Source organism: Tinamus guttatus, unplaced genomic scaffold (genome assembly GCF_059628265.1).
Source record: "Tinamus guttatus ecotype Peru unplaced genomic scaffold, ASM5962826v1 Tinamus_guttatus_pri_ptg000125l, whole genome shotgun sequence".
In the NCBI taxonomy this organism is placed as follows: domain Eukaryota; kingdom Metazoa; phylum Chordata; class Aves; order Tinamiformes; family Tinamidae; genus Tinamus; species Tinamus guttatus.
Window position 1 is genome coordinate 1,889,467 of NW_028288659.1, and position 25,413 is coordinate 1,914,879.

The 25,413-nt window shown below is 45.9% G+C and overlaps 1 protein-coding gene across 1 annotated transcript in view; it reads left to right on the top strand.

Annotated features, from left to right (window-relative positions):
* The first annotated feature begins 1,104 nt into the window (after positions 1-1,104).
* B4GALNT3 (beta-1,4-N-acetyl-galactosaminyltransferase 3) overlaps positions 1,105-25,413 on the top strand; it is a 33,331-nt gene continuing 9,022 nt past the window's right edge. The window contains exons 1-15 of the mRNA XM_088521681.1: positions 1,105-1,296; positions 2,375-2,451; positions 4,926-4,937; positions 5,879-5,897; positions 12,636-12,737; positions 13,367-13,444; positions 19,019-19,114; positions 19,398-19,488; positions 20,382-20,482; positions 20,859-20,926; positions 21,455-21,533; positions 21,958-22,024; positions 23,637-23,780; positions 24,142-24,251; positions 24,842-24,942. Of these exons, the coding sequence (XP_088377807.1) occupies positions 1,105-1,296; positions 2,375-2,451; positions 4,926-4,937; positions 5,879-5,897; positions 12,636-12,737; positions 13,367-13,444; positions 19,019-19,114; positions 19,398-19,488; positions 20,382-20,482; positions 20,859-20,926; positions 21,455-21,533; positions 21,958-22,024; positions 23,637-23,780; positions 24,142-24,251; positions 24,842-24,942 (1,337 nt within the window). The remainder of the gene's footprint in view (positions 1,297-2,374; positions 2,452-4,925; positions 4,938-5,878; positions 5,898-12,635; positions 12,738-13,366; positions 13,445-19,018; positions 19,115-19,397; positions 19,489-20,381; positions 20,483-20,858; positions 20,927-21,454; positions 21,534-21,957; positions 22,025-23,636; positions 23,781-24,141; positions 24,252-24,841; positions 24,943-25,413) is intronic.

Genomic DNA, 25,413 nt, shown 5'->3' on the forward strand with positions numbered 1-25,413 from the left:
AGCTGCTCAAAAACCAATTGCATCATTTGGACATCTGTTATCTAAGTAGAGCAGTGTGTCTTGGAGTGACAATTACAAGCATTACACAATATAATAGGTAAGGTCCTACCCTACAGCAAACAGGATTTGCATTCTGCTCCAAAATTTGAATCCTGTGAAATGCTGGTGCGGTAGTCTGGATATTACCCTGTGGGTGCTTTGCTTGAATGAAAAATGAGAATCTCCTGAGTATGCAAAGAATATGAATGATACAGTTAGCTTAAGATACCTCTCACTATTCCTTTGATCATTGATCCTGCTCTTTTGTCCCCTCATTCTCATTTTTCAATATCAAAATATTATTGTCTTGAGAACAGATTTTATTTAAGTTTCCTGTGGAGAAGCTGGGTGTTGGAATAGGGGAGACAGAGTATTTGATCTCAGAGGGATAGTAGAAAGTACAAAGTGATTTTGGAAACTCTGAAACAGTTAACTGTATTGCCATTTTAGGATGGGCTTCCAAAAGGCACATATATTGGCACAAATCCTAACATTTTCCAGTGAGACTTCTGCTTTGAGGGTGCTTAAGTACTTTTGATAATTCTGCCTGTAAGCTGTAAACTGTTGGGGTTCAGAGTTATCGGCATACTGTGCTGGCTTAAACCCACTCTCACAAATGCTCTTTGCCTGGCGTGGTGAACAGACCTGAGTTAACTTGGAAGATGGCAAATAGCAGGATCATAACCCTAGGGTTCAGGAGAGCAGATTTTGGCCTGTTTGTGGATCTGCTTGGAAGAATCCCCCAGGATACAGTCCGGTAGGGAAGAGGGGTTCAGGAGAGCTGGTTGATTTTGTTTTCAAGCATTGCCTTCTCCAAGCTCAAGAATAATCCATTGCCGTGGGCAGGAAGTAGAGCAACATGTACAAGCAAGCAGTTCCTGGCGAAACATGAGCATAACAAGAAGCATACAAGAGATGGAAGCAGAGTCATGTGATCCAGAAGGAATATAGAGACAGTCTCTGAGCATGCAGGCATGAGGTTAGGAAAGCCAATGTCCACCTAGAGTTGAATCTGGTGAGGAACATGAATGGTATTATCAGTGGTATACCAGCAGGGAAAGGAAGATGAGGGAAAATGTGGGCCTGCTGCAGCATACAGCAGGGGACCTGGTAGCAGGGGACGCAGCAAAGCCAAGGTATTCCGCTGCCTTCATCCCAGCCTTTACTGGTAGAGCTGGTCTTCAGGAATTGCAGTTCCCTGAGACCAGTGGGAAAGTCTGGCACGAGGAAGACTTGCCCTTGGTGGAGGGGGTTCAGGTTTGGGAACATTTAAACAATTTGGACACGCACAGGTTCATGAGACCTGATGGAGTGCACTCTCAAATGTTGAGGAAGTTGGCCAAAGGCACTGTGACACCACTTCTGATTATTTTTGAAAGGTTGTGGCAATCAGGGAGGTTCCTGAGGACTGAAGGAAAGAAAATGTCAAATGGTGTGAGCTCCAGATAGAGGCCAGTCTCAGGGGATGATACTGTGACCAATACTGTTTAGCATCTTCCTCGATGGCCTAGCAGTCATTAATTGACAGAGGGCACCCTAGCAAATTTGCAAACAATACAAAATGGTGAGGAATGGCAGATACACTGGAGGTTGTGCTGCCATTCAGAGGAACCTCAACAGGCTGGAGAAATGAGCTAACAGAAGCCATCTGAAACGCAGCCAAGGAAAGTGCAAAGTTCCTTCCCCACTGGGAGGAATAGCTCATGCACTGATACATGCTGGAGGCTGTCTGACTGATTGGAAAGCAACTTTGCAGAAAAGGACTTGGGAATCCTGGCAGACAACAAGTTCAACATGAGCCTGCAGCGTGCCCTTGCAGGAAAGGCAGCCAACAGCACCCTGGGCTGTTAGGAAGAGTTTGGACTCCCTAGTACAAGAGGCACTGACCTACTCAAGCAAAGGCAGTGAAAGACCATAAAGATAACTAAGGGACAGAAGCATCTCTCATGAGGAAAGAATCAGAGAGCTGGGACAGTTTAGCCTGGAGAAGAGATGGCTCAGGGTAGAGCTTATCAATGTGTGTAAATACGTGTTGGGGGAGTAAAGAAGATGGAGCCATAGTCTTTTCAGTGGTCCCTAGTGACAAGGTAAGAGGCAACGGGCACAAACTACAACATAGAAAATTTCATCTGAACAGAAGAAAACTCTAATTTACTCTAAAAATAGTCAAACACTGTTACAGGTTGCCCAGAGAGGTTGTGGAGTTTCAATCCTTTATGAGAGTCCAGAACCCAACTAGACATGGTGCTCGGCAAACTTCTCAAGTTGACCATGTTTTGAGCAGGCAAGTTGAGAGGTCTCTTTTAACCTCAACAGTTTTTTGCTTCTATATTAGCATGCTGAAAAAGCAGATCAAAAGAATAATCAAGAGTGGACTACCACAGGCTACTTGTGGAAAGTGGAAGGTCAGAGGTACATACAATCTTTATCTCTATCCAGCAGATGTAGTTTTTTTTTTTGTTGTTTGTTTGTTTGTTTGTTTGTTTGTTTTTGTGGAGCAATAGGTAGCATGTAAAGTGTATCCTGCTGTTTCAGGTTGCCAGAGCACTGTCTGATCCTCTTCCATCTCTCCCAATTGTATAACCTGGAGATTTGTGGGTTAAGTCAGAGACATGTAGAAGAAGGATGATTAAAAAGTGGGTCCTTTGTCAAGATGTAGTGAAGAAGCCATCAGCCTTCACTCACTTTCAGTTGTGAGAGAACACACCAGAAAAAAAGAACATTTTAACATAGATACGTAAGTTGTGTAAGACAGTATACTCAAACTGTCATGGGAAGGGAATGGAGTCAATGAGGATCAGCAGAGCTCAATAGGAATCGCATCAAATAAGCCATGGAAAAGATCAGTACAACTTGACAGAGAGACTGAAAGCAGAATTTGGATGAAACCTTGAGTCAGGATGTAAACACTTAATGTCAAATGGCATTTTCATTGGATATTTATTCTGGAACCAGTACAGGAATTACTGTGCAAATTTCCTGCACTGCATTATATAAAGAGACAGACTGGGCATGGTTTCACTTGTCCTTAAGTTCATTTAGGCACTTGCTGGGCTAGTGTTGGGCAATAGGAATCCCTCCTCCTTGTCTTGTGGAAAATAACAAGATGACCAAAAGAAAATGATAATTTTACGATCAGCCACCTTAAGCAGCTGGCGAGGCAGTTTTATTGCTCATGTAGAAAGCTGCAATATGGTTAAATGTTCCACTGACGCAGGACAGTTTTCTAATACACAGTGGCCCAGCTCCGAGGTGACTAATTCGGCAGTGTCCCCGAGGTGAAGGATCACCCCTGGGAGCCATCAGGTGTGCCTGATTGCAGAGCATACGGGCACTCCAGCAGCATTTGGCTGGCCTCTGCAGTCCGGGCTCCTTGAAGTAGTTGCAAACCGACTTGTGAATCACTCTAGGTTTGTTCCTACCGTAATAAGAGTTGTTTTTGTGAACTCCTCTTGCTTTCCATTTTCTTAGTGATTTTTACCCAGTGTGTTCTGCAGGCTGGGTTGAGACTCAGAGCAGAATATTTCATGGAATTTTGTCCGAGACGAGGAGCAACAATATTTAAAAGTTGGTATTTTGGAATTCTTATGTCATTGAGTAAGAGAGTTTATTTTATACAAGCACGATTCTTCCCCATAGCAACCCATGCTGTGTAAATAAAGAAATATTTGAGGCCAAGAAATAAATGTCTTCTTTGTGGCCCTTCCCGTTAGACAGTTAATGCTCTCTCAGAGGCAGGATGCCTGAAGGGGGAGGATTGGCGGCTTGTTTTGGCTGTGTAAAATCTGATGATGTGTCCTGGATGAGCTTGAGGGTGTTCTTGTCCCTAAGTGTTGATTAGGTTTTAAGATACAGCGCATAGCTATAAAGGATTTGCCATAGCGCATTAATCCATTAGTCCATCTTGCAGATTTGCCTACTCTGACTAGTAGTCAGTGTTTGATGATTCAGAGTAAATAGCAAGAGGACCAAATAAGTTCTAAGTTCACTGACTGTGTTATGGAGCAGGGTTCAGCTCCTTTGCAAAGACTGACATTTAGGCTTTGAGGCTAAACGAAGCTTTGGGCTTGGATTTGGAGCTGTCAGCATCTGACGAGAGATTTCAGATGTTCTTTAAGCATAACCTGAAATTCCTGTTGCCTTTTTTACTGCCATTTTACCCAATGTTTGATAAAATATAAGGCTACATCAGAAACTGCAGTTTTAAATTTGGGATTAGAATCAAGTGAGTGCACCTGCACATAAGGATTACATCCAAGATCCTGAAATTTTTGGAGATGTTCTGGAGCTTTATCTAAAACCCATTAACGTTAAAATAAAAGGGCTTCAATTGACTCAAAATTCAAGCATCAGACAGTCTTTAAATTGATGTACATATAAAACACTACAAAAGCCCCATCCTAACCACTTCACCAACATTTTTTTATTATTTAAAATGATCTGTGTCCTGTTAGTATGAGGATAGAGTGATTACTTATTTCAGAAAGAGTCACACTCTGTCTTATACTTCTTGTCCTTCTAATTGTATTCTCATTTTTTCTCCTGTCCCATAACTTTCCTGTAAAATTGTTTCCATTTTGTGTAATGGGATGTTTTCTGATCTGCTGGTGTCTGAGTACTCTCCTGCTCTGGATGGTTGCAGGGAGCATTCTTTAGCACCAGTGACCCAGGTTTCATGCTATAATGTTTGTAGCAGATGTTTTTGAGGGCTCTTATGAGCATTTTGCAGTCCATGTCAGCTCTGTCTCTGGGTCACTTTATTTTTACAGCTTCAGGTTACAGAGGTGCAGTTCTCTCCCTTTGAGTCATGGAAACAAGTCCGGTTTTAATTTATTGGGCTATTTCTCTGATATTCATCAGTACACCTGCTTTTCTTTCTTCCTTAGCTTAGCACTCAGGTAAGTACTCTATTGTTTAGATATGTTTCTGCCTTCAGAGCTTTCTTCTGTGTCAGGGCAGGGTGTCCTGTGCAGAGCCTTGGCAATATGAGTTTTTTTTTAATAACTGATAATAACACAGGCAAATAAAAATAGTTTAATCGCATCCTAGGATGTGTCTGGGATGACCTTCAAGAGCGCCATTTCAAAACGTTTCTTCCTTGAGGCAGGGTCAGCTCTACCTGCACCATTTCTGATAGATGTTTGCTCAGTCTATTCTTTATCTTAATCCTTCTCTTCCTTTAATCTTGTCCCTAGACCTCCCCTAGTCATTCCTGAAACTGGTTGTATAGGGTAAAATTTGTGTTGCAGTGCTCACAGAATCCATGAAACATTATCTCTGAGGAGTGAATTACTGCCTCTGGGGTGATTTCAGGAAAACAATAGCTGCAGCAGTTAGGGCAAAATGGCAAACATAAATGGCAAGTAGCCAAATTATGAGAAAAAAAAAAGGTTTTATTTCATGAAAGCAATGGACGTTTTTTCCTGCAGCAAAACATGTATCTGAAATGTAAGTGAAGATGCAGCGGGTATTTTGGGACAACTGCATCTACATACAAGCTGCAAGCTTCATTAAAATGAGTCTATATTAAAATTCTTATTCAAAATTCAAAAAAATAAAAAATGCACTCTGCTCTGTAACGAAATAACAAACACTGAGTTGCAGGTTTCTTGCACAGTCCGTGTTCAACTTCACATCCTAGACAGCTCCTGTGTAAAAATTCTGTTGGAAAGTACTTTGATCGGTCTTAAGAGTGTTTGGATCAGTTGAAGGTTTTTTGGTTTGACTGCTGCATGAATGACCCCATTGAACTTTCTTGTGCACAGTCTTGTGGCAAATAGAAAAACAGATGGCAAAGTCTTCTGAACAGCATAAATTGCCATTTTCTTTATTTTTGCAGGTACCTTCCTCTACTCAGGGTAAGGAAGTCTCTTACATAAGTTGCCTCTCGTCCACTGCATTCATTCAGAAATAATGAACACCAAAACCACAGTTAAGTTGATGGCAGAAAACATTTACAAACATATTTCTTTCTGTAATAGGTCATTACTGGAGTTATTCATGATGCCATACATATGTATCAAAACGGGTAGGAAGTACCTCAAATCTGCCCCAGTGCAGTGCATACAATTTGCTTCAGCGAGTTGGTGATGTGTGGAGACCAACATTAGCTTTAATTGACTTGTTGCTGTGGTAGAACAGGTCTGTGGTGCCTGCCCTGCCTCTCAGGGCATGGTTGCACTGGCGACTGCAGGGAAGGGGAGAGTGCCAGGAATATCACTCTTGCTGATCACCCCCGGGGTGGAACAGCAGCTTTTCATGCCAGTCACCTGGAGGGCCCGATAGGAATTTTTAAAATTATTGTTATTTCTGTGAAAAAGCAGACTGCATGCAAAGCCTGCAGGGTGTGACTCAGCTGCTGAGGATGTGGTCTCTGGAAGTAAATTGGTAGAAATTCATGTTGATGTTCCAGGATTAGAGGTATTTTGTTCCAAAAATAATGTCAGATGTTACCATTTACCAAAAAAAAAAAAAAAAAAAAAAGGAGAGAGAGAAAAAAAGAAAGAAAGTAGAAACTGGAGCCCACAAAGTAGCAAATGACTTTCTCTGATCTTAAAAGCAGCAAGAAAAAAAAAAAAAAAAAAAACTCACACACTTGATTTTGTGCCCTCCTGACTTGCTTAGAAAAACTGGCAGCTTGACAAGTACCTCAACCAAGCCCAACATCTTGATCTCTCATCAGTAAATGTCAGTAAATCAGGCAAGTCAAAAGCCTGGCTCAGTAAGTATAGCTGTGATATGAAATACTTGAACACCCTTGAATCTTGGTATGACTTGCTGCAGGCCTTTTCAGCTTGCGTTGTGGTCATTTTGAGAAGCCCATCGCTGAGCTCCAGTACTGTAAAAAGCCAGAGAGCGCTGACTTTTCATGGCTCATGTGCTCCTGTCTCCGAGCTGAGCATGCTGACAACCACCTAATCCCCTAAAAAATTCAAGCACCCCACCTACTCTTTTCTCCTCCCAAATTTCATCCTTCATGAGTCCTTAATGTACCTCATCTGGGCAGGTGTAGAAGACAGAAAAAGGGATTAAGCTGCTTGCCCAAAGAGGTGAGAAGGGCCAGGAGGTGCTGTGGTGACCTGGGGCTGCTGTCTGACCCGTGTGGTGCAGGGCCTGGGGCCTGCGCACCTGGGCCCGCTGTTGCATGTAGCTGCCCTGGGGACAGAAACCTCTTCCATGCTGGGGTCAGCTCATGAACCCAGCACATGCCGATAAACAGCGGTTGGAGTCAGCTTAGTACATGCTAAGTTGAAACCTGAGGCATTTCTGGAGCTGGTTTTGACCTCAGCCCCGTAATTTTGAAGGGTTATGCACCTGGCAGTTAACATCATGACCATGTCATTTGAATCCAGCCTTGTATCTCCAAGTATTTATGCATGCTGAGTGCTTAGGGGGTAGACTGTGTTTGCTAGATAGTCTTGAGGCATGGAGGGATTTCATGATTGAGCAAAGGCAGTGGAGAACTTTTGTGGCAGCAGTAGGATTTGAATTTTACGTTTCACAAAGCAGGTTAGTGGCCCAGCCACTGCTTATCAGTTCCTTTCCCTATAACCAATACTTTTCCTATAGCTAGAGAGCAATAACAGCAGGATATATTTGGTGCGTGAACCTGAAGGTGAGACCACATGAGTGCCATGGATTTTTATGAACCTTCGTTTTCCTGTCTGGTTCCTGAGGGCAGTACTTGGCCTTTTCTCTGTCATACTTACAACAGTTTGAATTTGCTAGATAATTTGTTAGAATTTGCAATTTTGCAGACAGCAAAACAATTCAACTTCACAAACAGGGAATGAAGTTGAAGAATAAAGCAATTCACATTTGCAGAAACTCCCTATAACTTGTGGTTTATGTGTGACGCAGGTCGGCAGTCACATTTGCAGAGTGCTGCACTAACCAAGAGTGGAAAGGTTTGCAGCATTCCCTCTGTGAAGCAGATTTCATAACTTCTTGAATCCTTTGGCTGTAGGAGTGTTATTCTGATTTTGATCTGTGAGCAAGGAGTTCACAGGTTTTTTTCCATCTATAGCTTTTATTGACTTAAATAAGTAACCAGGGAGACTCTCTTTTGGCTCAGTTCTACCTTTGAATGACTTTCATAGTGTCCATGGCCTCCTGTCTGTGATTCATGACCTCATCTAACCTTCACTTACCACCCATGGCCAAAAAGCATTGGGTGTTCTTTTCCACATTGTCCTTCCCTCACACCTCTGATTTTACAGTCAGGCAGGAGTTAGCAATGAGGTGCATATTCAAGGCAGGAGAGTTGGTGTATAGGCAGATGAGATTGCAAGTATTTCCCTGAGTTCTGCTCCTGTGTCACATCCACTTTCAAGCAATCTTTCACCAATCCCTTTGGGACTGGTTTGTTTTCAAGGCACCTAGTGGCAGTACTTGAGCGTATCGGGTACTCCCCTTGCACCTCTTCAGCCAGGAATCTTATTGGGAAAGCCTTCGAGTCCCTGTAGAAGAAAGCAAATTGAAGAAATTCAGCCAGAATAGAATACAGGGGAAATAAGATCAGCAAGATGAGAGTTAAAACCTAACACCATTCTGAAAGGTCTGTGGTCAATGGAAGTAATGAAAAACAAACTCCTGCCTCTTGCCTGACAGTTTTTTCCTTACTCTGTCGCTACAACAAGAGAGGAGGAGGACCGTCTCAGATCAGAAGGAGACGCAAACCAGCCTATGGATGTGCTGCTTCCAGAAACTGTTAAGGGAAATCATTCAGCACGATTACAAAGGGCTGGATAACATATGGACACTAATAGCATTTGCAGCTACATAAGCAGCAGTAACACGAGCAGAGTAATCAAATCTCATCCTTCAGTAGGAAAGCTGATCACCTGAGGGGGTCTGGGATTTCCCTCTTACACAATTGGGCCAGGTACCTCCACAGGCTAATTGAAACATCAGGTGCTATCTGAGGCTGGCAGAGCATGGTCGCCTGATGGATCTAATCTGCAAACAGAGCAGCTCTGGTCATGTCACTGCCCACAGGCCTGATAGCTCCCTGGGTACTGTCTGCTCTGCCTGTGGCTTTCTGTGTTTTTTTTTTCTTTTTTTTTTCTTTCTTTCTTGAGCAGAGTTTCAGGTGTGTTTTTCTGGCAGAGTTAATAGCTGTTGGATGAAATCCTCCCCGTCATTTGCTGTTCCTGTTTCTTCCTTAGCTAATTTTTATCCTGAAGGTGGTAAAAATAGCATAGCTGGGAGGAAGGGGAACTAAACCCCGGGGCTGTGACCAGCCTCAAGGCAAGGAAAAGCTTTATCTTACTTCCCCTTATTACAGCTTTTGTACCCCTTAATTTCTAACCAGAGAGCAAGCTACCATCTTTTTCCAGTGGCATCATACCAGATTAATATATTCCCTCCTGTATTCCTGCTTAGCTGAGCCTCTAGAGGTTGGGTGACAGTCAGCAATTAGGTCTTGAGCTGTAGCTTCTTTGCAGGGAAGAGAAGTCTAGTGGGCAGCTGTTGCCATTGCTCTTGCAATGGAGGCTCCAGGAACCTCCACATCTCCACAGCAGGTCATGCTCCCAGCCTGGCTCTGCTGGTCTGCAGCTTAAGGAACAGTCTGGGCGAATTTTCTTGAAGCTTCTGCCCACTCCAAGCCTGGCCTGACGCTACCGCTTTAGTCCTCACGTGCACCTGAAATAGCTGCTAAGGCGACAGCGACGTCTGTACCGCAGCTCGGTGCCCTCCAGCACCGAGGCTGTCTGTTCACCGGGGGTAATCCATGCACTGGTTGATCCTGTGGCCTCTGCTGGGGAGGAGACCCTTACCGTGCCCTCCACTAGTAGTTGACCATGCACATCCGGCTGGAGGACCCTGGAGGATGCTTGGTCTCTTTTCCATCTTTCCATAGCTCCTCTTTCCTGCTACTAAGCAGCCTTCTAGGAAAGCCTGTTTCTTCCCCAGGAGTGCCTGTGGAAATCCTCAGGGAAAAGGTAGGCTTTCAGCGAGGACCTGGAACACAAGAATTCCTTCTAAGGGGAGTGTTCACCCTGTTATTTTCTGAAATTCCTTTCTTACCGTGTCAGGGAGCTAACCTGCCAAAAAAAGTACAATTCAACAAGCAGAGAACTTGCTACCTCCAGATTAATTTCTAGCAGCTTTGTCTCTCCCTTGTTAGACTTATGTAAATAGGTATTGGGTAAATATTTGTACAATACAGACAATTACACCCCTTTTTTCTCTTTTCCAAGGGTCAGCAAAATGTCAGCCATTGGCATTTGCATCCAGCCAGGCTTCTGCATTTGTTTTGCGTCGGGCTTCGTGCCCGTTGTGCTTAGGAACTTAAACACAGACAAGCCCAGGAAATCGCCACAGTGGACCAAACCAGCAGTCTGCACTGGCCAAGAGCCTTTTCAGTAGAGACTAATTCTGGGAATTTCATTATGGGTTTGTTCCAAAGGCCAGTGAAGTTCAGAGTTTAAAAGCAAAAACAAATAATCTCTCACCTCTGCACAAAAAAACCACTTGGAGTCCTTTTCTCTTCAGTGAGTCTTGGGGAAGGAACTCACAGTTAAAATAACATCATCATCTTCATGAATACAGCCCCAGCATTTATTTTTTTGCATTCCTGTTTTACTTGCTTCCTCTCTAGTCTAACTCATCCCACTCTTACTCTCTCCTCTGAAGAAAAGCCTGCTCCCTTTACTCACTGGTAAGATGAGCCTTCGAAGAAGCACATACTGAATTTCACATGAACCAAAAAGACTGTTCCGGCCCCATTGCAAATCAAACTGCAAGTCTAGCTGCAGGATGTTCAGAAACAGTAGTCTATGCCTCCCCATCCCCAGTGAGGCAGAAACCTGACAGTGACCTATTATTTTATATGATGATAGAGCAATTTCTTCTTCTTTCTTATGACAGTCAGTTAATATCAGAACCATGAGCCTTGCTCAGGCTGCATTAAATGGTAGGTTACTTACCCAGAGTGAGTTTAAAAAAAAAAAAAAAAAGCATAAATTAAATATCGGTGTTGATATTTTTAGTCATAGACTAGCACACAGCTTGAGGTCTGGGAGTGGGGTGACTTAGATCACAAATTCATTGCTAAACAGCATCTGATAGGGTTTGAGTCAAAAACAATCACCTAGATGGCCACTAGCCTCAGGGGAGCAGGATGCCCTAATTGCCTCTGACCCTTGTCTGTGACTATCTGCTTTCACATTTTCTATATTTCTTGCACTTTCTTTTCATTAATTGTCACAAACTGCATCACCTGGATTTGTGAGCAAGCTGAGGCAGAGTTTCACAACCGTATCTCTAGGGCCAATAGATCTAGAGCTCAGCACAGCTGGGGAGAGGAATCTCTCAAGGGGCCACTCGTGGCTTCTAGTTCCCGGGCTCGTTTTGGGTTTGCCTTGACCTTAGCATAGCTCAGGGATGCTTTGGAGCTGATCTAAATCACGTAGCTTATAAGGGCAGTTGATGGAGCTTGCTTATCGTTAGCTGTAATGCCTTTCCCATGCTGCAGGGTTGGGACAGGTCCCAATAAAGATGGGTATGTTGGCTCAAAGAGTGGAAGTTTCCTCAACAGTAGTCCCTGCTGCCTATTCAGAGCGTGTCCCTGTTACCTTTTGCAACAAGAGCAGTGCAGAGGGCTCTGCACTTTCCCATGAAGTTGCCATCATCCTTGTCACCTAAATCTCTATTTTTAAAGAAAACATGCAAAGAGCTCAGCCTCGCTCCCTGGTACATACTTAGCAGGCCCCCCACCAGCCTGGGAGAGGACCTTTTAGTACTTACGCTCTTCAGAGTTGAGCTAGCGTGTAGTGTGGACACGGCACTGAACTGCTGTCAGGTTGGGTAGCTGCTGACTCCTCGCCAATATGTTTAGCAGACCTGAAAACCACATTGTTTGCTAGGCTCTCTCACTAGTGATTTAGACAGCGTTACTGAGAGCTACAAATACATTGTGCCTACTTGCCTTTGTCCCTCAGAAACCCAAGTTGGCCAAGGGAGTTGCAGCAGGAAACTCAGAATGGCTGCTGCATAGAGTGGATCGAGAAGGGACAGGGTGGAAAGAAAGCTGCATTTGACCCTGGAAGCTGCCTTCGCCTGAGTACTGATGTCCTTAACTACCTCACTGCTCATACTTTAGTTTTATAGCTCAATAGCCCATCAGGTGCTGTCTTTGCAGATATTCAGTATTTCCCTCAAGACAGGAATACTGAAAGCTTTTATTTTGCAATTGGTGCATATTCAGAATAATATTCTTTTGATGGTTAGACAAATTAGGAATCTGGCTATTGTCTCATGCTTTTTTCCCTTCCATATTATTAGTTTAAAATTGGTCTTGAGTGTAACCAGTAGCATCTTTGAAATGTGTTTTATAGCTATGATGAATCTGTAACATAACAAATTAATAAGAGCAAGGGAAGATTTTTTTTTTTTGAGGAAGGCAAAGACCATTTCCTTTTCTCCCTCTGTGTCAGTCAGCCCACTGCAAATAAACAACTCCTGGTCTCTGCTGGGCAATTCCAGGGCATTAGAGGTTTCTCAGCCTCTCAAAACACCAGTTTATTCTGGTAAGTGCTGCAGCTTCTTCTTTTAGCATGTACTCTGACATCTCTCTCTGTTTCTCTGTGCAGGATATGGAGCTGGCGGAACTGGCTAAGGCTCTGGCAGACAGGAATGTCCCAGCTGGGGACCCGAGCCTCCAGTTTTACTATCCTCAGAAGCTGGGACAGCAGGTGAGGAGACTTGGGATGTCTTCAGAATGTTTGGAAGGGAACACATCTCTTTCTGGTGTTGGGGCCCCCACAGACAGTTCTCTCCTCACACACACCAAAAAAAGAGAGCAGGAGCACAAACTCTGCGCTGAGTCACAGCAATATGAGCGTACAAAGATGCTGCTGTAGGCGATGACGCTGTGTTGGCCGTGACCAGCTCCAGTGGTGCGCTGAGGATGCCTGCGGATGTGGCACAGGAAGGGAGCACTAAGCAAGATGGAGACAGAAATAAAAGATTAGGAGAAAGTGTGTAGGTTTCTTCTGAAGGCCATCTCAGCACTGTTACCTGAAGGAAGTGTTGAAAGAATTGTTGCCTGGATCTTTTTAAAAAGGGATCTAGCTTTTAGCTCTGTGCTAAGCAAGTCCTAGTGTTCTTTCTTCTTGCTGTACCATCATGGAAATTTGCTCGCTCAAATGCAGGGAGCATTTCCACCCCACTATGTCTGTGAGGGCCAGCCTCTCCTTTGAAAAGAATATAGGAACTTGCTATTTTCTCACTTGTTCTTGTGGCCACATTTAAGCCCTCTTATGTAGTGTCAGTGTTCAGTCATTTATCAGGTTACTTTGACTTTCCTTTACTTGTGTTTCAGAACCAAGAGCAGCAGAGAGGTGGGAGGAATAAATCAAATTATGCAGCTGTGGACAAGCCTGTTCCATGGATGCCAGAGGTTGGTACCTTTCTTCAACATTTCACATGAAGGGTTGTAGTTAGAGACCCTTGTGGAGAGATAGAAGGGTGAGACCTCTGCCTGCAAATACATTTGCTTCCCTGGAAGTCCATTCCCTATCACCCCCTCCCAGTTTAATGGCACTTACAGACCCAAGTAGTCACCTAGGAGGACAGGAATGTCCAGATTCCTGATAATTTGGTTTCTCCTCCAGCCATCTAGGCACCAAGCATCCACTCTCAATTTCCAGCGAGCGGGCAGGTCAGTAACCCTTAAAGGTGAAGTTTATTCAGGTCTGGGAATGTGTCAGACCAAGAACTCAACATGCAGTGCGCTGGTATTTGCTTGTTATCCAACCCCTGCACATCGCACACAGAGGTTTCTTCACTTCAGTGACACTTCTGATGAGCAGAGACCATCTCTGGTGACCCTTGAAAACTGGGGCAAACGTTCCCTTTGTTTCCTTCATGCCTCATTTATTCTTTCCTCCTCTCTCCCCTTATCTCACTGTTCCTCTTCAGATAAGGGAGCAATGCAGACTGCTGATAATGAGAGGAACACCAGCCAGGGGGCATTTGGCTAATGGGGTCAGCTCCATAAATTCCTCAAGGTGATTTGGGACCTGCACAAATGAGAACAGGCCCCTTGGCTCCCCTGTCAAGGGAGTAAGGCCTAGTCCCAGAGCTCAGCACAGGAGAGGGTCACGGCTGGCGAAGGGGAAGCATCTCCCTCCAGCCATCGCCATGAGCACTGCTGCTCCCCTTGGCGTAAGCTAAAGCTTTCCTGGAAGCAGCCAACGCCGGTTACTATGCAGTGCCCCAAACCAGCCTGGACGGACCATTAATCTGTCCTGCTGCATCAGCGCTTGGGGCTGCTGGTCCCAGCTGGAGCCAGGCAGCCTCGTCCAGCTGCAGGGCCTGGCGGCAGCGTGCACGGAGAGCTCTGCTGTCAGACAGGCCGCTGCTGGCCGGGAGCCAGCGGCAGGTCACGGTCAGCACTGCTGCTGTGCGCGGGTGACGCGCTGTGTTTACTGCTCCGCTCTCCCACGGCGCCGAGTGTCCGGGGCTCTGTGTGGCATCTGCTTGGCTTTGCCTGTTATCTCTGAACTGCCTTGCTGATTTCTAAAGGACATTTTGGTCTTGAAATCTGCCAGGTCTGGTGTCAAGAGCTTTCACCTGAGTTAGAAGTACAACAGGTGGGGTGAAGCATTGGAACAGGCTGCCCAAAGAAGTCACTGGAGTGGAGTCACTGTCCCTGGCAGTGTTCAAGAATCATGTAGATGAGTCACTTAGGGACATGGTTTAGCAGGCATGGTGTTGAAGGGTTTGCAGTTGGACTTGATGATCTTGGAGGTCTTTTCCAGCCATGACAATTCTATGATTCTATGTGTGTATCTCTGAAGAAGCTGGCAATGTAGCAGAGAGCCAATGTGCCCAGCCCCGGAGGGTCAGCAGGGTGACCCTGAGTGTGAACATAGGTGTTCACCTCGTGGTGAGTGCACCAGGGCCATCGAGGAGATGGTTCCACTAGCACAGCCTTGTATGGAGCTGCTTGCTGTCCTCTTAACCACTCACTGAAATTTCTTCTGAGCTGGGGATTAAGTGTTTTAATTAAGTGGAGGCAGTTTGCCCACCACAGGCCATAAAGCTGGGCTTTGTTTGAAGGGAGAGCTATATTCCTCACACACATGAATAATTAACAGTGTGAGCCTGCAGTTAGTCCGGCCAAAGAAGGAAAGGTTTCAGTTTTCCTCTTTCAGTTTAAGGAGATGAAATTGGTAATACAATTTTTTTTGCCTCGGAAAATGCAGTGTGCTCTTCATATGCTCAGTGTCAGGATTTCCCTTGCTCTGGAAGGCATAGCGAAGGGAGTCCTGCTCGCTACCCTCCTGAGATAAAACTGTGATGTGACCAGTCTGAACTCAAGAATTGCATCTCTTTGCAAACAGAGCTTGAATAGGTGCTGCACTAAACCAGAGTGTTGATCCCAAACATCATCCTTACATCAAACAAGCCCCAAACCTTCCCTAAAGGGAGCATCTTTTCCTTACCAGGATGAAAGCTAAAGCTATTTCTGCTACTTTTTTCTTGCCCAGGTCTCTTCCTCTCTCCTTCACCCCCATGACGTGTCACTGCTCTCAGGGACAGGGGATATTTGTTGCTAACTTGTCTTGATGGATTCCCACAAATGCCCAGCACGGGAGACACTGGAGCGAAGTCCAGCTGCTCACTGCTGTATGCCACCCAGGCAGGGGAGCTGGCAAAGGAAGGGGAAGGGCCACGACTGCTGTGTGGAGACAGAGGAGTACTATAAACTGGGCTTAAGGAGTTTCCAGCTTGCAGCACAATGTTGCCATTCTTCCCCGGCTCAGACCCTCCGTGACAAGTTTATCTTCCTCAGCATCGCACATTCCTGGGTTGTGTGCAGCCGATTTGCCTCGGAGATGCCAAGACTCCATCCTGCTCCAGTTGCAATCCAGGGAGTCAAGTCAGCAGGGCTGCAACCCTCCCGCTGTGCAGCTTGCCATGGCACCAGACTGGAGTGCTGCTTCCTTGGGGCTCCTTGATACAGAGGAGCCACTCGGTTTGTGGTGTCACCAGGCTGGGCAATTTTGTCACGCTTAGGGTTCAGATTCAGAAAAGAGGTTTGTGCTCCTTGTGTGTGGCCTCACTTTCCTGTACATTTCCATACAAATCACTGTACAATTGTACAACAAGCTGTACAGATGAGTTTAAGGGGAGAAGAAGGAACCTAACTTGTTACTTCTCAGATCCTAATTTTCAGCATCTTTGAAAACCAGGATCAGGTGACTCCAAGCTGGGAAGTGAAAGCAAGCATTTTTCATAGAGCCCACTGACCTTTCTCAAGAGCTCTCTGCCAGGGCTGGGAATGATGGTGCCACATACTCACTGCTGTCATCATCAAGAAAAGCCCCAAGCAGGAGGTTTTTACTATATGTTCCAGAGGGGGGACACAAATAGCAAGCAGAGGAATTTCTCAGCTCCCAGGAATGGGGAGCCATGAGTTGAGTTGCAGGGACAGAGGTGATAGAGTTTCAAAACAGCTGCTCCTCTGGTGACTCTTGAGCCCTAAAATTAAAGCCAAGCTCAGTTTTCACTCTGAGGACAGCACTTTGGGCTTCCAGCACATGTCTTTTGATAACATTCTTCTCTCACCCTTCAGAAGAAGCAGAGAATAACCTGGGCTGCCATAGCTCAGAAGAAAATCTGTTGCTTTACAGAAGGCCTCAAAACCACATGCAAGAAATGTTTGTTACATACCAGCTAGTTGTTTCTCATGCTCAGAGCACAGGGAAGAGAAGCTATTATGTTAGCTCCTGACAGAGCATCCTCTCAGGTGTCTTTTTAAAAAGTCTGGAGATAGGGATGTAGGGCCATCTCTTATGCATTGGCAAAGCACTTAGCACAGCGGTGCCTGCTTTACTGCTGCCTTCTACCTCATACTGCCAAAAGTCTGCAGTAAAGAACTGTATTAGAGCAGGACTGCTTCAGGTTTCCTCTGCAAACATTGGAGTGAGACTAGTCTCCCTTTTGGGACTTCTCCCCACAGAATTTCATTCTGGTATCTGGACTACCCCATGCCAAACCCAGCTCCTTTGTAGCCTTGAGCCTTGGGAGCATCCCCTGGGCCTTTCTTTGCAATGATGTAACTGCAGTGCCGGCCTCTCTGCAGCGTGGGAGTGTTGTGCTACACTGGATACAGATGTGAGCCTGCTATCTGCCACGTGCAAACAATTCTCTAGGAAGAAAAATAGCATCACTTGTGGGTAGCAGAGACTGACTGCCAGAAGACTTGGTTTCTGGCAATGACCAGCTGTGGTAGCCCAACTTGTGCACATCGGTTCACCTTCCATGAGAAGCAGCAATTGCCATTACTGCATTTGGCTTAAAAAAGTGGTTCAAGACCCTTCAGCATGAATCTGGATTTGTTCAGCAATTACATTCCAGTTCTGCATGTGTGATTCTTACAATAATTTATTCATATCCTAGTTCCCTGCAGCATCCCAAGTTTCTCTTGGCGAGATCCATCGCTCTCTGTGCAGTTCCTCTCTAATTCTGTGCAGCATCACATTGGTGAATTATATCCATTTTCTTTTGCTTCCTTTCCTCTTACCCCATGGGGAGAATCTGGACTAAGGGCTGTCAGCAGAGGAGGAAGGAAGAGGATAGAGGGGAACAACGCGGATGTCCAGACAAGCCGTGGAGCCCCTGCCAGCAGTGCAGACTTGAGTGAGGGAGGCTGGGGAGAAACCATTGGAGAACAGCAATGCTCGAGGCTGTTTTGCCTGGCACGCAGCAGTAGTTTTCACGTGCATGATTAAAGCCCATAGCTCACAGGGAGCATTACTGCATGAGCTGATGCCAGGCCAAGTCTGCTCCATGTCCTCCCCTCAAGCCACAGTGCAGTACAGAGCACAAACCCAACCTGTTATCCAAGGAAAAATAACTCCATGAAAGGGTTCCTTTGCCAGAAGTGCACAGAAGGGTTAGAGTGCTGTTGCGAACCTGCTGGAGAGACTCTCCAGGAAAACTGAGAATTTGCTGCCCTCTGTAGACATTTGGGTGCTGTTCCAACCATTTCCAAGCCCTGCTCACTCAGCTTCGGAATGGCTTCGTAGTTCCTTATATAGACAAGACAGTTGTGACAAACCTTCCCAGCGCCAAGGCAACTTACTCCTTTCTTCTGCATTTCCCCATCTAAAGTAGCCTCTAGAGTCTCCAGCTTACTTATTCTCCACTTTTGGAAGCTAGTTCTGTGAGGATAGTTTCAGTGTCTGGCTCCACTGGTTGCATGCAGAGAGCTTGGGTTTTCCTGAAAGGCCAGGTCAGCTTCTGCCTTGAAATAGCATAAGACAAAAACAAACAAATAAAAACAAAATAAAAAAAAAAGAAAAAAAAACACAAGACAAGAAAGTCTATGCTGAAGTGACATCATGCATTGAACTGCCTGTGTACTCCCCAACTGCACACATTTCCCAGAACTTCTTCTTTTTCCCACCACCCTCTCTCAGTTTCACCATGCAGACCTGCTTCAAAAAGGTCATCTACCAACTCCCCTCCACAGTGTCCCTTTTCTTCTGGCCAGAAAAATAGCCCTGAAGTGGTGGGGGAGCCCCAAAAGCCTTCTTGGACAATATCAAACCTTGCCCCTGCAAGCTGGATTGCAGGGGGCTGCTGCTGTGTCACAGGGTGTCCCACACCATGGCCTCAAAGCACAGTTTTCTGGTTGAACATCAACATGGAGTAGCAAAATGAAGTGATTCACCCACCAGCAAGGTCTTCCAAGCATCCCAACCATTTAACTGAGTTCTCCCCAGCACTGTCATACTTCCCTGGTCCTCTTAACACTGTCACCTGGTCCCAACCCAAACCCCTCAGTGGGTTAGATACAAGGCCCATGTCTCTTGCAGACTCACACCCTCATGGCAGTGGGATCTTCCTTCTCTCTCAGCAGGGCTCCAGTGCTGGGTGCTGTTGCAGAGCTTGGCTGGATAGGGGAAGGATGCGCGGGAGTGATGCAGCAATTCACTCTCCTCTGTTTTTGCATCCCCAGTTCCAGGGCCAGGCCAATCTGCACGTGTTTGAGGACTGGTGTGGCAGCTCCACTGAGCAGCTCAGGAAAAACCTCCACTTCCCCCTCTACCCGCATGTGAGTAAGACCCAGACACCCCTTTCCCATGGCTCCCCTTCCTGTGCCATTTCCCAGCTGTCCTTCCTTGTCCCCATTCCTGTGCATCACCATACCTTCTCCTTCCTCAAGGTTCTGGGGAAACAGTGTCCTCAGGCAGCTTTTACAAGGGCTCTGAGGAGCCATCTCTTCTGCAGTGGGGAGGAGGCTTATTTTACTCCTGCTGAACTGCCAGGCCTCAGAAACTGGTTGAAGGATAGAAAGGGGCAGAGATATCTAATTTTTTTTCCTTCTTCCATTTCAGGCACGAATGACACTGAAGAAATTGGCTGTGTCCCCAAAATGGACCAACTACGGTCTCCGAATATTTGGCTACCTACATCCTTTCACTGATGGTGAGGGCTGTGAGGCTGCTGTGCTGCTTCTCGTGTGTCTTCCCATCTGCTTCTCCCTCCTTTCTTGACACTGAAGAATAACGCTCTCACCCAGGCAAGCCGAGCATGAGGTCTCTCACGTAGGCAGCACTGCTAGCTGTGGATAACTGGCTGTTGTGTTGGCATGGATGAAACACATCTGTCACCATTATAGGCTGAAAAAGAAAAGCAGAGAATAAAAGAGATTTGAAGCATCAGATAAAAAACAATGCTGTCCTGAATACACAGCCCTGTGACATGCACATGAGCAAGAGCAGACCCTGAGCATTTCCTCTCTTTCTTGCATGCACAAGACTGCACATGACATCATTTATGTTTCTTCAGCTCCCCAGGTGCATGAATACCATCTGACCCCACATGACATCTGTATCACCCATCTACATGCTTCTGCCCAAAGCAGCCCACTAACACTCACCCATGTGCTCCTGGTCCCCGGCCCTTGATTGCCATCCCTGTAACACCGGCCAGAACAGCGAGACCCAAACACCTTTGTTTCCTTTTTGTAGCTCCACACATATATTCTTTGATAAACATTTTCTCACGCAAAACATTTGCTCTGGAAGAAAAAACTGGAGCCAAGGAGACTCTACATGGCCTTAGCTCTCCAGGTTAAATTTCAGGCCAATGAAGCCAATGAGGAAGGGACAGTGAACCAGTTGCATACCAGTTTGGTATGAAATCATAGTAGTTAAGGCTTTCAGACAGGATCAGAGGAGGAGACTAATACCCAAAAGACAAGTATGGTTGCACAATATAGGAAAAAAGGGTGACAGTAACATATTGGAGGGTCTGAATCCATTCTGTGCATAGGCATCTATCCCACTGCCCTACTTACTCCCTCAATCTCTTAACAGGGGAGTTTCAGTTTGCCATTGCTGCGGATGACAATGCTGAGTTCTGGCTGAGTCCAGATGAAAAGATCTCTGGTCTCCAGCTGCTGGCCAGTGTAGGCAAGGTACAGTGCATGCTGCATGGCTTCTTCCATCAAGGCTTTAATATTTCTGTGGGGACAGAAACCCTCTTATCTTATGTATTTCCTCAGCTGGCTGGAATTAGCAAGTCTCTTTACCAGCCCAATATAGGCAACACCACCACAGATGCAGGACTGGTACAACATGACATAGCTTAAGCCAGTCATGTATTGGCACTGCCATTGGGAATCCCAGGTTCATGGTTAAGGGACTTAAATATATCCTCAGCTTGTGGATGTCACAGACAATTTACCAAGAGGAATGGCTCAAGTTTTCCTCTTTTTTTTTGCCCCAGCCCTAGCTGCACAGTAGCCAGGGAATAAATGAATCTTAACTAAACTGTTTGCTGTCTCTTCACAGACAGGGAAGGAGTGGACAGCACCAGGGGAGTTTGGAAAATTTCACAGCCAGCGGTCAAAGATGGTGAGGTGAGTGAGCAGACCCCTCACCCTCAGGCACCTCTGCACAGGCCTAGGAAAGTCAGAAGGTGAGAGAAAGAGAATTCACATTTGTTTTGAGGACCTGAAGCTAGAAAGAGGTTATTCTGGGGTATTGTCAAAGTGAAAGTGGCAGAGCCACACCTATACTAGCTGCCTTCTGAATCTGCTGCCGAGGGCAATATTGAATGTTTTTTTCCTTTGAGGAAGCAGCCATTAGCAAATCCAAGCTCCTCTCTAGGAACTGTTTCCAGAGCCTTCTCTCTTGGAACTGGCCAGGTTTCTCAGAGGTGAGGCTAACACGGAGAATTAACGGAGAAGAGTCCGAAGCATTGCAGGTGTGCAGGAGAAGCTATCCATCCAGCCATCAGCATCTGGATTTTCTTGGCAGCCCTAACCCTACCCACCCTGGGAATCAGGCTGTGTGTAATCTGAGCAGCTGCTCTACACCCTTTGTCTCCTGACATGCTAAAAAATGTTCTTTAACGCTCTTAGTGACAGACACACTTTTCTTCACAGGCTGTCAGCTTCAGGCAGGTACTATTTCGAGGTGCTGCACAAGCAAGATGACAAAGGAACAGACCATGTGGAAGTAGCAGTAAGTCTATGCAAATAGCCATGCAGTCTGTATGCCCCCTCAGAGCTTGGGAATGAAGTCTGTAATGATTTCCCTTCCTTCCCAGACCCTGGCTCCTCTTTGCATGACATTCATCTAGTTCTTTCCTGAGCATGCACCTCCCTCTATGTGGGATAATCCTCACTGTGTCTGGACCATTTTCTATCCTTGTGATTCTGCTCTTGCTGTGCCGTGTCCTTTCCTGCTTTAGACAAGTCTCAGCTCTTTCCTAATCTCTTGCTGCTAGGTAGGCTCTTTCATAGTAAGGAAAAAGAGGAAGCTGTGAGCTCATCTGGTTAAAAACCAACTTGTGCCTGTTCCTTTTGCTCAGGCTCAATTAAATCTTTTTTTTTTTTAAAAAAAGAAGGCAACTCACACTTCATTTTCGTTTATTTCTCTGTTCCAGTGGAGACTGAATGACCCAGAAGCAAAGTTCAAAGTCATTGACTCCCAATACCTCTCTCTTTTTGCTAGTAAGTATCTTCACCATAACTTTTCTTGAGCACCTTCCAATTAACACAGATGTTTCATGAATCATAGTCCAGCCAGGTGAACTATTGTGTGCAAACTATTAAAAGAAACACCTGGAGACAGGTTAGGAAAGAGAGCTCTGGACAAGAGTGTGGCTCACTGTTAAACATGGGAGAACTGGGAGAAAGTTTGGAACATTGTTTTAGGGAATTTTAGAGTTAGTGAGGCTGTGTACAGTCAGACATGGGCTGTGAGGAGAGGTTTGCAAGGGAAGCTGCTGCAGGTGTGAGAATAACACAGGATGGAGGTGCACAGTGTGAAGCTCATAACGTGCGGAGCACAGGAGTGTGCTGGCAGCTGGGCATGACGGGGAGAAGGGGCTGCTGGAGCACTCCTGGGATACAAAGGAGACTTTGCACTGGCTGCTGGACAGATGCATCCAGTGAAACCAGGGGATGCTGCTTTGTTCCATGCCTCTCTCGAGTCCCTGCAAGTCGCTATTGAGTCTGCCTTCCTGGATTTTGCAAGCACTACAGCCCAGTCCCTCCTGTTTTCTAAACCCTTCTTATCACATCAAGTGATACATTTACCCAGATTTGTAAGCCTGTCTTTCCGTACTTAATATTGGCAGTCTCACATGCCTCTGCCGATACTCCTCCTTTCCATATCTACTGCAACTACCTTCCAACTCCCCTGGGATTTTTTTTCCATGACAACACTTTTCCCCGTGGAAGATTCCCTGAGGTAATCTAGATAGCTGTCAGATTAGCCTCTCCTTTGGATATCAGCCTGTTGCTGTATTTTCTGAATCCTGACACTTGACCAGGACAAGGCCTTGACTTAGGTCTCTTAACCACTTTCTTTTCCCTCCCGCTCTTTTCTCCTAATTAAGTCCCTGTAGAAGTGTGACTCACAGCCCAGAAGATCCCTCATGGCTGGCACAGTGCTCCGGATTCTTCTTTGTCTGGCACATTCTATCAGCCTCTATTCTTCTGTTACAGTGTTTCCCTCTTCCATGTCAGGCTCCCATTCCTTCTGGGGCCACCATGTTCTTCAGCACCCAGGAGCTGCCAACAGTAACCCCCATGCCCTTGGCAGCACATTGTCTTTACCTTCTGGACATTTATTCAGTACCCTTCACCTCAGAGCAAGATCCATGGAGGCATGAAATCCTCCCAGAGCCGCAGCAGATGTAGAACCAATGCTCAGTCCCTCATTTAAGCTTCCTTTTGCTCCTGGATAACTGTTGCTCTCCAATTCCTTGCGGGTATGCTAGTCTCCTAGACAAACATAACGATTCAGAGGTGTCCAGTAATTCCTGGCACCACAGAGTTTCTTCATCACATCTCTCACAAAGCAGCAGGTCATTTCCCTGTGGTAATCTCCCCACTCATCGCTGTGTTTACTTTCAGTGAAAGCCATGTTCCCACCTTGCAGTTTCTGTACTTTCAGGTTTGCAATAAGGCTCCTGATTAGCACCGTTTAAACATGACTATGACAGAGGCAATGTTAGATCCAAGAATGCAATAAAATTTAGAAAGGGTTGACGTGAGGCAAGGAAGCAAAGGATGAATTAGCCCTTCCTCCCCCTTCCATTCTCTCTCTGGTTTCTAGACGAGACGCTTTTGAAGATGGATGAAGTGGGGCACATCCCGCAGACGGCAGCCAGCCACGCGAGCCGGCCTGCTGTCAACGCGGGCAGCAAGGCACACCCAGCTGACATGTTGAAGCCTGACCCCCGGGACACTCTTTATAAAGGTATGACTTGCAAAGAAAATGAAGAGGTAGCTAAGCCATGTTATCGAAGTCCAAGCTCTTCTTCTTCCCTGCACAGAAGAGAGGAGCATCATACAAGGCCAGTCGGTACAGGAGAAGAAGCATAGACTAAGCCTGTCTCCTCTGCCTTGAGAGTACGACTCTCATGGTGTCCCCGGTCACAGAGCTGTAGTGTAAGTGCTGAAGAGCAGTGTAGACAGCTGAATTGTACGAGATGTTTTGCTTTCTGTATCTGGTAGCATATCAGATGGATAAATAGAAACCAGGCACAGAAGCAGCTAAGCTGTTGCATCATTTGCAGCAAGGTTTTTCTAGTAACGCTTGCCCACGTGTTTCTTCTCAGTGCCTCTGCTCAGCAAGTCGCGTCTGCGCCGCACCTTGACAGACTGCCCTTACAAGCCCAGCTACCTGGTGAACGGATTTCCTCTGCAGCGCTACCAGGGACTCCAGTTTGTAAGTCTTATTCCTTGGGCACGTATTTGCCCAAGTAAACTCAAGGAGGAAGGAAGGATGCCGGATTAGTCATGGGCTCCTCCACCAAACTGAAATTCATGAGCAGATTTGACCATATGCAGTTTAGATCTGCAGCATCTCCATATATATCAGAGGGCAACAATAAGGGAAAGGAGTCAGGTGCTATTGCCTGCTCTCTGGTCTAGGGAGACACGTGCGTGTGTGTGTGTGTCTTACAGAGCTCCTTGGGCCTCAGACCAATGAGGCGTGCAGCATAGCAGAGATTAATCCCCTTCATGGCAGAGCCATGTCTAGGGCTGCGTTGGACACAGGTCACCAGCCTAGTTTGGACAGGCAAATGTTGAGAGAGGAATAAAAAGATACATTCACATACACATCTCAGAAACCTCCCTTCTGTTTTCCCTTTCCAACACTCCTTCTCACAGTCTGCTCCTGGGCACGTTTGAGAAGCAGATGGCTAGTGAGCAACCCCTGCTCCCTCTATAAAGGGCTGGTTAGCTAGTGACTGTGTCTGGGGGTGTCTTGCATCTTTGGGGCTTTTGTTTTATTTTCCTCCCTTTTTTTTCTAGGTTCATTTATCCTTTGTTTACCCGAATGATTACAGCCGCCTGAGCCACATGGAAAAAGACAACAAATGCTTCTATCAGGAAAACCCTTATTACTTGGAAAGGTAAAGCTCTCTTTCCAGTCATGACTGGTGAAATGGCAGCCATGGCAGGATGCTGAGAATGGAATAGCAGGGATTTGAGGTTGGAATTAGGGTGAAATTTCATATTCGCTTTTTGAGGAACCTTAAAGATCCTCCCAAGTCCTGCAGGATGTTAACGCATTTATAGTTTCTTTTGATAGCCAGTGCTCCCTTTAAATGAGAATATGTTTAGGTCTCAAAGGAAAACTGCTGCTGCTGCTTTTCTTGCTCTAATAACCTGAAAGCTGGGTCAGAGCTGCAGCGTATCTTTCCTCAACTATGTCAGGGAATGTATTTGTCACAAACTTTGCCTGCCAGCAGCTGGAGCCTCCTGATGTCTGTCACCATGAAAGCCAAACCATAGTCAGAACTGGGCTTCTTCTCTGGGGGAAGAAATTTGCTGTTTTCCTCCTCCCTGGCAGAGCTGGCTCCCAAACATTGCTGTCCGAGGAA